Source organism: Fukomys damarensis, unplaced genomic scaffold, assembly GCF_012274545.1.
Source record: "Fukomys damarensis isolate Sample0158 unplaced genomic scaffold, DMR_v1.0_HiC HiC_scaffold_12, whole genome shotgun sequence".
Taxonomy (NCBI): Eukaryota; Metazoa; Chordata; class Mammalia; order Rodentia; family Bathyergidae; genus Fukomys; species Fukomys damarensis.
The window spans coordinates 32038632-32048329 of record NW_022900924.1 but is presented as its reverse complement, the minus strand read 5'-3'; the positions used below and the strand labels follow the sequence as shown (position 1 = coordinate 32048329).

General features: G+C 39.1%; 1 protein-coding gene across 1 annotated transcript; it reads left to right on the top strand.

Moving 5' to 3' along the window:
* Positions 1-38: 38 nt before the first annotated feature.
* Rpl22l1 (ribosomal protein L22 like 1) lies at positions 39-3291 on the top strand. Its single transcript, XM_010632389.2, has 4 exons — positions 39-133; positions 1225-1314; positions 1463-1584; positions 3033-3291. Exons 1-4 carry the CDS (start codon positions 77-79, stop codon positions 3175-3177), a joined length of 414 nt encoding a protein of 137 aa, XP_010630691.1. The 5' UTR covers positions 39-76; the 3' UTR covers positions 3178-3291.
* The last annotated feature ends 6407 nt before the right edge of the window (positions 3292-9698 follow it).

Here is a 9698-nt window from a genome sequence, read left to right as displayed (position 1 = left end):
CTCCGTACTTTATGCTCCGGGAGGCGGTGCTCTTACGCTCTCGGCGCGTGACGTAGGCACGTTTCACTATAAATTCATGTTGCGCAGGCGCGGCTTTCTCTCTGATCGTCCAGCTGCCGCTAATATGGCTCCGGTGAGTCCTGTTGGTCTTAGTTTGGGAAATGATTTTTGCCTCTGGAGCGTGGGAACGTTTCATTCAAGATAAAAGGAGGGGGGAAATAGGGATTGCGTCAGGAACACCACTAAGATTTTAGGATGTTGAGCTGGTTTTCGAGACTCGCTGTGGTTGCCATGCGGCCTGGTGGAACTAGAGCCGGGCGGGGAGTTGGTTTAGAATGGGTGGCCGTGTCCCCCAGGCAAGCACCACTGTGGCGGGGGCTTGGACGGCACCTGGACAGACTTTTCTTCCTGGCTAAGTTAATCTGGACGCCACTTGTTGCACCAGGGAGGGGAGGGCAACCGGGCTGATTGGGTGGGAGGAGGGCGCTCCGAGGCGTGCAGTGAGCGCAGCTACTAAAGTTTTCCAGAACCTCAGGAGTCTACTGGGGAAGAAGTTTGTTCTGAAGTACTGTTTTAAAAAGTAAAATCATGGTGTCTTGCATGACATGAAAAAAAGCCTTTCAAGTATTACATTAACAAGAAAACAATGTGAAAAGGAGTATGTTGATAGTTACCAGAAATTTTAAGGACAAAATTTAAATTGCTGGGATAGATAGGAATCCGATTTGTATACAACGTGGCACTAGGGTTATCTGTTAACTAATGCTTGATCTGATTTGGAGATGACAGTCTGTTGATTCGTCTGTATCTGTTACTTCGAATGTATGTTACTGGCCACGTTTATCTTTATATGTGGCCTTTGTGTACGTTGTGTTTTTAGTTTTAAACAGACGAAAGCTTCTGCCACACATACCTCCCTTTCCCTTAAAATAGTGTGGAGATTGAATGTTGTAACACTAGTGCGCAGACACTGCATTCCCTGTAACCCATCTAGTTTGGGATAACAGGAAACCAGATGGCCATAGTAAACAGGAAGTAATAAGTAATTTGAAACTGATGATGAGTGGTTTGGGAAATAAAAGCCTATTAAATCTTGACAGATTTTGTGAGACTTCTATGGTGGAAAATAAAAATTTCCATCAGTTCACAAAAAATTGTTTATGTTTATGAAATAATGAATAAATCATTTTACAAAGTTGTAATTATATTAACCTTGTGTTTCAGAAAGACAAGAAGCCTAAGAGGTCAACCTGGAAGTTTAATTTGGACCTTACTCACCCAGTAGAAGATGGAATTTTTGATTCTGGAAATTTTGTAAGTATTCTTCTACTTGGCTTGTTTTTGTAATTGTATTAAGCATATAATATTTGGTGTTAACCTGAGCGCTCTTCCTAGGGTACCTTCCCTAGTGAATATCTAGGGTTTTCTTCCCTAGTTTTGCATTTTTTCTGTTTTAAAATAGGAGCAGTTTCTGAGGGAGAAGGTTAAAGTCAATGGGAAAACCGGAAATCTTGGAAATGTTGTTCACATTGAACGCTTCAAGAATAAAATCACAGTTGTTTCAGAGAAACAGTTCTCTAAAAGGTTGGTTCTTATTTTACAAATACTAATGCAATTGTTATAATTGTGGAATATTACATAGATTGTGTAATCATAGTGTTATTAATCAGGAAGAACAAATAAGTGAAAATAGAATATATCAAAAATGTCTTGAGCTTATTTTTAAAGCCTTATGAATGGAAAATAAATTAGTATCTTGAGTGCCAATTGCTTAGTATAGTTCAGTAATTGCAAGATCATGGCAACTCATCCAAGGTTCTTTGTTGAGTGAATTGTAGGCCTCTTTAATCCAAATTGTATGTAATTTTGTGGTGCTTTAATATTTGAATATATTGTGATACATCCATTTGGGACAAAGGTCCTGCTTTGCAGATAGAAACATTTTCTTAATTTTATTTAAGATTTTGTTGGTTCAGTGTATTTGCCATATCAAATACTTAGCTGCTCCATTTTAGGACTGGGCAACCCAGCAGTGAACCATGCCAATACAATCAACCATCACCAGAGCACTTCTGTAGAGGGATAGTAAATCTGTTGTGGTGGGTGTAAAAGTCAGGAAATACATCATCCAAATGAAATGTAGGAATGAGTCTTGTACATACGTCAAGGAATAATTGCTAAGGAAGAATAAACCAAAAGCCTGGTCAGTTACTATAAAGTAATAATAAGGATGCTTGTGTGTACAGGATGCTGTGTTGTGGGAAGAGTGCACTAGAAGGGATTTGGGTTTTATCTTAAACATGTAATGAAAAAGCTGGCTATCGGCTAGCATGGTGTACTTATTGGAAACTGAAAACTTCAAGAGTTCTTCGAGGTAAAGTGGTGGTGTTTTGACTATAGTGATGGCATTAAATGTTAACGGAGGTTATGAATTTCAGGATTCAGAAAAGTAGTATGGTAGTTGTCTTGAATTTATGGACATGAATATAATTGGAATAAGATGTGGTTCTGTAATGGCTATATACAAGGAGTAGAAATAGGGCACAAAGAGTTTTCAAAAAAGTTGAGACAATTTGTCAATGCAGTGAGGTATTTTAAAAGGAAGTAGCGTTAGCAAAGAGTGGGACTCCTTGAGAGGAATGCTTGGATAAAGACTAAGGCAGATGCTAGTTGACAGGCTGTTTCAAAAACACGGAACCTGTAAATGAACTTAGCCCAGTTAAGTTGATCAGAGGTGGAATTAAAGAGATTGGGGGTGAAGAGAATGTTAGCATTTTACTCTACATTATGAAGAGTGAAATCATGTTATGCTGGAGTGATTTGACTTACAGTAACAATGAACAAACTACCATTTCTATCCTGCTTACTAGCTTTCAATGTAGAGTATTTTAAGGTGATGGAAGATACAGAGTATAAACAGAAAGGATAAAATACTTTGAAGGGATTGGTATAAGATGAATATGACTACCTTCCATATAATAAGCCTTTACATAGTAGGTGCTACATTTTTTAATGAAATTTTTATTTTAAAGGTATTTGAAGTATCTTACCAAGAAGTATCTTAAAAAGAATAATCTTCGTGATTGGCTTCGTGTGGTTGCATCTGACAAAGAGACTTATGAACTCCGATACTTCCAGATTAGTCAGGATGAAGATGGATCAGAGTCTGAGGAGTAGGTGATTTCCACTTACAGGGCTCTGCTTTTTAAAAACAAATGAAATATGTGTGAGAAAGAAACATCATGAAATGGGCTTTTAGTTTATTGGTGAATAAAAAATATTGCAGTCTTATTCTCAGTCTCATTCCTTTACTAAGGGTATGATATTTATGTTTTATTTCGCTATAGTATAGTTTTTTATGTTGAATAAACTATTTTGGCAACTTCACATATTTTGTAGTTTGTAAATTCTTTGAGTATTTACTTACACCTGCCTTTTGTTTTAGAGGCTGCTGTCTTTCCTAAGTAGCATAAAGTTATGTGGATGAGCACGAGTCCTATAAACCCTTTAGAGCTCTAGCCAAGCACAGGGGTGTGGTAATGCACACCTGTAATCCCATCATTCAGGAGGCTGAGGCAGGAAGTTGTGTTTGAGGCCAGCCTAGACTGAAATAACAGATGGCTTCTAGGCACTCAAAACCTTGAAATCTGAACTCTGTACTAAAGCTACTTTCATGTGCTTTGACTGGGAGATCTCAGCAAGGGGTTGAGAATGTAGCTTATTGTCAGAAGTTTCCTAGCATGTGCAACTCCCTGGGTTCCATTTCTGATACTGCAGAAAAAGCCAGTTAGACTTAACCCCATCACCATTAATGAGTATTAACCCCTCCCCCAAATGTCCTCTAGAAGTGTTTCAAGCAGAATGCAATTTCCAGAGGTGGAGAACAGGAAACAATTACATGCCTTTTTATATAACTTGAAGATGGTGGTGCTAGTACTTTAGGTACTTAGGTGGAGATACCAGTTCACATAGAATCATGAAATAGGTCTTAACTCCAGTTTACAAATTTATAAAACTAGTTCTGGGACTTTGAAATAGGCTTCTGCCTCATTTGATTTTGTTTTGTACAAGTGGTTACTTTGTTTCTTCTCTGCTAAACACTATCTGTAGTACAAATATGTGAAGCAATAACTAGGTCTATGAGATGCGATAAAAATATACCATTAGTTAACAGTGAAATACACACCACCCCTCACTTTTACCATTATTTCTGATGCCATGAAATAGTTTGGAAAGGTGATTAAAAAATGCAGTGAATATTGCCTAGTGCCATCAGTGGAAAGGGAGGACTGAAAAGAGTGTCTCCACTTAGCATATCTGTTACCATGCGACTGGCTCTTCCCCGAAGTCAGCCATGTAAGAAGCATTTTGAATTGATTGAAGACATCAAGACAGACACATAAGGGTAACTGAAATTTACTGAATTAAAAACTTAAAGGTCATTTAGTTGCTTACAAAAGAACATTTTACAAAAGGAATTTGACAAGGGAAGGCAAACATGAAGTTTCACTGGGACTCTGCCGTTACTTCTCAATACAATAGAGTAGTAAAGACATGCAGCCTACAAAGCTTGGCTATTTGCTATCTAGTGGTTGTAAGAGTTTCCTTTAGACTTGACTGGGGTTAAAGGATTAGTTCCTGGACACACAAAGCTGTAGACAGAATTGGTTCCTTGCTCAGTGGCATCATGAGGCTGCTCAGGACATGGTTTACCTGAAAGCACCTGATGGATCCCAGCGAGGAAGAAGACCATGATGGAAACTATAGGGCGTATACCCTAATCCAGTGGTGGTAATCCTATGGTGTTATATGTGATCACAAAAAGCCTGCTGTTTGTTGCCATTGAAAACTGAAAGGTTTGCCATCACTGCTTAATCTCAGAAGCATCATGCCATCCTTTTTGCTTTATTAATCACACAGACCAACTTCGGAACCAAGTAGGAAATTGCACAGCAAATCATGGTGGGAACATGATAGAGCAAAACCGTTTACCTGATTAGGAAGCAAAAGAACAGGAAGGGAGTAGAGATCATAATCTCAAGACCCTAAAGAGCTTCCACTAGACCTCACTTCTCAAAATGTTCCACCACCTCCCGAGAGAACCTCCCCAAGGAGCCTTTGGAGGACACTCAAGATCCAAACTACAGCAATTTAGTATCTTGGTGTTGATCACTCCCTTGTGGATATAAATGGTTTTTTCACCCACTGCCCTAATGATGAGCATTTGAGTTGTTGGTAGACTCTTGCCTTATGCACATACTTTTCCATATTGTTGCTATTGTCTTTTTTGTTTTTAGTTTTTTGTTTTTTGTACCAGGGATCAAACTCAGGTCATTGCGCTTGGGAGGCAGGCAGCAGAACTACTGAGCTAAATCCCAGCTATAATATCTAGAGTGAATTCCTGTAAGAGAGACTTGTCAGGCAGAAGATAAGTGAATAATTTCCCTCCATATTGCTGAGTTTTTCTCTCTGTGGGTTCTATCATTTTGTCCTCTTAGTAGTTGTCCCACTAGCAGTGTTTGAAAACATCCATTGTCCCACAAGTTCACCAACATACTATCCAACTTTGTCTCCTGAGACTTCTTTTTTAGGATAGCTTCACTTTGCATTTTTCTTATGAGTGAGGTTGTGGGTGCGTAAACTAAGCTATTTGCATTTCTTTTTCTGTGACAGACTTTTCTATTTCTAATATATATCTGTGAGACTTAGTTATTTTATTTTTAGAAGCTCCCTCTATATTAAAGCTAGTAACTGCTGGTTTGTGGTGTAAGTCACAAAATTCTTTTTTTCAATTTGTCATCTTTTTCTCCTATGAATAGTGTTTTTGTCTTGTTCTGTTTTGCTATAGAAGCATTTTTTAGTTCTATTTAATTGTCTATAAATTTTCCTTATTGCTTCATAAATTTGAGCCATGACTAGAAAAGTTTTCCTCATATCCAGGTTAGAGGATTCACTGGTGTTTTCTTCTAGCACCTATATATTTACCTTTTTGAAAATGTAGGTCTCTGAGGTATGTGGCTGTAGCTCCATGGTACAGCACTTACCTAAAATGTTTGAGGTCTTGAGTTCAATCCCCTGTACAAAAACAAACAAAAAACAGGCCTCTCCCTGTTCAATTTGAAACCTGCCGTTTCACAATTTGAGAAGTGTGAGAAATGGATCCAATTTTACCTTTTTCCCATATCATTACCGATTTTTACCATTGCCTCTGATTAAAAGTACTCAGGAAGTTTTGATTAGCATTGATTTTCCTACTTCTTGTCCAGAAGACCTCATTTGTTGCTATGCTGAAGTAGCTAGAGAGTCTGAATTTATAGATTAGTGTTCTTCTGTTTTATAGGCTGGATGATTTAATGCCAGAAGGGCCATTTTAAATGTGCTGGTGTTTATAAAGAGCTTCCTCTTCTGTTTTAATCCCTTAGCAGGCCTGTGTGGCAGATTATTATTTTCCCCGTTTTGTAGATGAGGAAACCAAGTTACAGATTTACAGGCTTGCCCAAAGTCACACCATGATTCCCCACCTCTCCTACCTCGGTGCTCCTCCCACACACAGGTCATAGGCTCAGATGCACAGATATGTTGGGTGTGGCTGAGCTTGGATAGAGACATCACAAGACACTTCAGGAGCGTTTACACCATAGTGAGTATGAACAGGAATTCCAGGAGGCCAGGAGGAAGGAAGGAGCCTCCTGTTTTAAAGTATGATAGGGATACAGAGGAAGGGGAAAAGGATCAAGATCAGAGGCACAGTGGTGGTGGCTACTACTCACTGAGGGCCTTCTGTTCTGATACCTCAATACTACATCTCTTTTAATCTGCATGGCTATATTTCATTTCACTAGTATTCCCCTTTGACAAAACAGAAATCCAAGGCCTCAGATTGCTAAACAGTCCTTCTGTAGTCACACAGCTAATAATTCCAAGTTGGAATTAAAGCATTGTCTGTCTAACTTTAGCACTGTAAATGCTAAACTCTGTAAATGCCTTACAGTGGAACATTTCTAAACTTCTTTCTGCCAAGCAATATCGTCTCAGTGATGCACACTTAACTGACTCCTTAGGAGAACCAAGCCTATAAACCATTCAGGTTTTTAGGAGTGTCTATTTATCTGCCTGCCTGCCTGCCCGCCCGTCCATCCGTCTGTCCATCCATCTATCCATCCATCCATCTATGTATCTGCCTATATTGCCTGATACCTACAAACTGGTTTAGCAGATTTATCTGATGTGCTTTTGTTATAATAAAATCTCCCATGGGAGATAGCTTAGTGCCTCCAAAAAACTACATAGAAGATTCCATATTTGATGGTTCTTGTACTTTTCATTTAGGCATAAAACTGACTTTCATCATGTCTTTTTCTCTCTTGTTTTTAGCTGAACCCCCAAAACTGAGAGCAAAGTTAAAGGTGCCAAACAGCCCCTTTTCCCAAATGCATGCAGAGCTTGCTGTGAAGGGACCTGGGTGGTAGTTTTGAAAATTTTAGTTCCTTTCCAGGTTCCAGTAACTGTAAGAAGTGAAGGCCCTATGTGTTTGACTCATGCTTGAAGAGTCTAGTCCAAGACTGGCTGGGGCAACCTCCGTAGCAAAGCAAATAGAGACGTGTACCCAGAAATGCAAACAGGCATGAATGTTGCCTCTGGAAAGATAATGGCCCATGGGGAACCAGGTCTTGGTCAAGATTTCGCCTAATAAGAGGACTGCTTAGAAGGGAAGACCTTCCAACCCCAAACAGAAAGTCTGTGTAGAATGGGCCACAACATGTTTGGGATCTCTGAATACAAAGCAAGAAGCCTAAGGAAAGACATTGCCTAAGTCACAAATGCTGCAGTGAAAGCCTCTCAGCAATAACTGAGAAATTCAGAAATGAATTCTTAAGAAAAACAACAAACCTTGAATTTTCTTCAATCCCAGAGAGCCGTATCACTAAAGTATAGCTATTAAATCAGATCTTTTCTCCCCTTCCTTTTCTCTACAAGCCCCCAACATTTCCAGCCCAAGCCTTGGGGAGCCAAAGGTGGCCTCTTGAAGTCAGGGGAGTGACACACCATGAAACAACCCCAGAAACAAACTAATACCACTGCCTTTTCTTCTTTTTTGGGGGGGGGTACTGGGGATTGAACTCGGGTCCTCGCACTTGCGAGGCAGGCTACCGAACCACTGAGCTAAATCCCTGGCCCTAGCCTTTTCATTTAAGGTGCACCATAGCATTCTCTTGGACATCTTTTTTGGTTAACTAGTTTTTTTTTCCTAATGAGACTGTGAATACCTCCCATTTCACAAGGCAAATTTATCTCTGTACATTTCTAGGTAAACAAACCCTAGTAACTTAAAAACAGTTCCCAGGTGCATAATTAATAACTTTTTTATCTTATTGAGTTTATTGTTACTTTTTAAGTATACAGTACAGTTACATTTATCATTGGGATCTTGTACCTTTACATGACAGATCTTGGTTCTCATTTTTCCCCGTACCCCTCCCCTCCCTTTACCTATTTACAAAGACTTTGTTTCCATTTTTTCCTTTTCTCATATTTTTTCTTTTTCCTTCTTTCCTTTCCCCTACCCTTCCCACTCTGCCTACACCTTTAGCCCTTTTCTTCCTATTTCACATTATCACTTATACAAATTGGATCTTATTTACACTTTTAGTTCTTCACACCAGAGAAACTATTCAGTACTTACACATGTGTATCTTATTTATTTCACTTAAGAGTATGGCCTCAATATGTATCCATTTTCCTATGAATGACTCTAATTTTTCATTCTTTATGGCTGAGGAGTAGTCCATTTTACAGAAAAACCACATCTTTATCCAGTCTCCAACTGATGGGCAACTGGGCTGTTTCCAAGTTTTAGCTATTACAAACTGTGCTGCTATAAACATGCATGCACACATATCACTGTGGTATGATTCTTTTAATTCCTTTGGAAAGATACCCAGCAGAGGGATCACTGAGTCCAATGAGACCTCTAATCCTAGTTCTCTGAGGTATCTTCATATGGATTTCCATAGTGGTTGCACCAGTCTGCACTCCCACCAACAGTGGAGAAGGTTTTTTCTTTCTCCCGACAACCCCATCAACCTTTGTTATTGGCTGATTTCTAGATACCAGCCATTCTTTCTGGGGTGAGGTGAAATCTCAGTTTTGTTTTCATCTGCATCTCTCAAATGACCAGCAATGTTGAACATTTTTTCGTATATTTATTTGATGCTTTTACTTCTTTGAGAAATATCTGTTCATTTCAGATGCCCATTTTTGAATCAGATCTTTATATTTCAGGGCCAGTTTCCTTGGACAACTCATCAATCACAATGCTTTTAGCACAACTGATTCAATCAGCAACATAATAGCATCAAGTACAGCTTAGAAATTGACCATTTGTGGTAGTTATTAATCTATCACCTTTAAGCATGCAAAGGTGCCTGTGCGTCTGGGCGGTGGGCGCTTCTCACCAGCCTGCTCTGATGGAGGCCCAGGGTGCTGCAATAACATTACTTTTCATTCATAATGTAGAATGGCAACTAAAGGTTAAGTGAAATGAATAAAACAAACAGCATCAAAGAAACTGGGCTAAACAAATTGAAACAACTGACTGGGAAATAGACATGCAAGTTACAGAAGTTTTTCTTAAAGGACTATAAGCCAAAAGGGAAGAAGAAAAAAATCTTGTAACTAGACACTTCTGGAGAAATTTC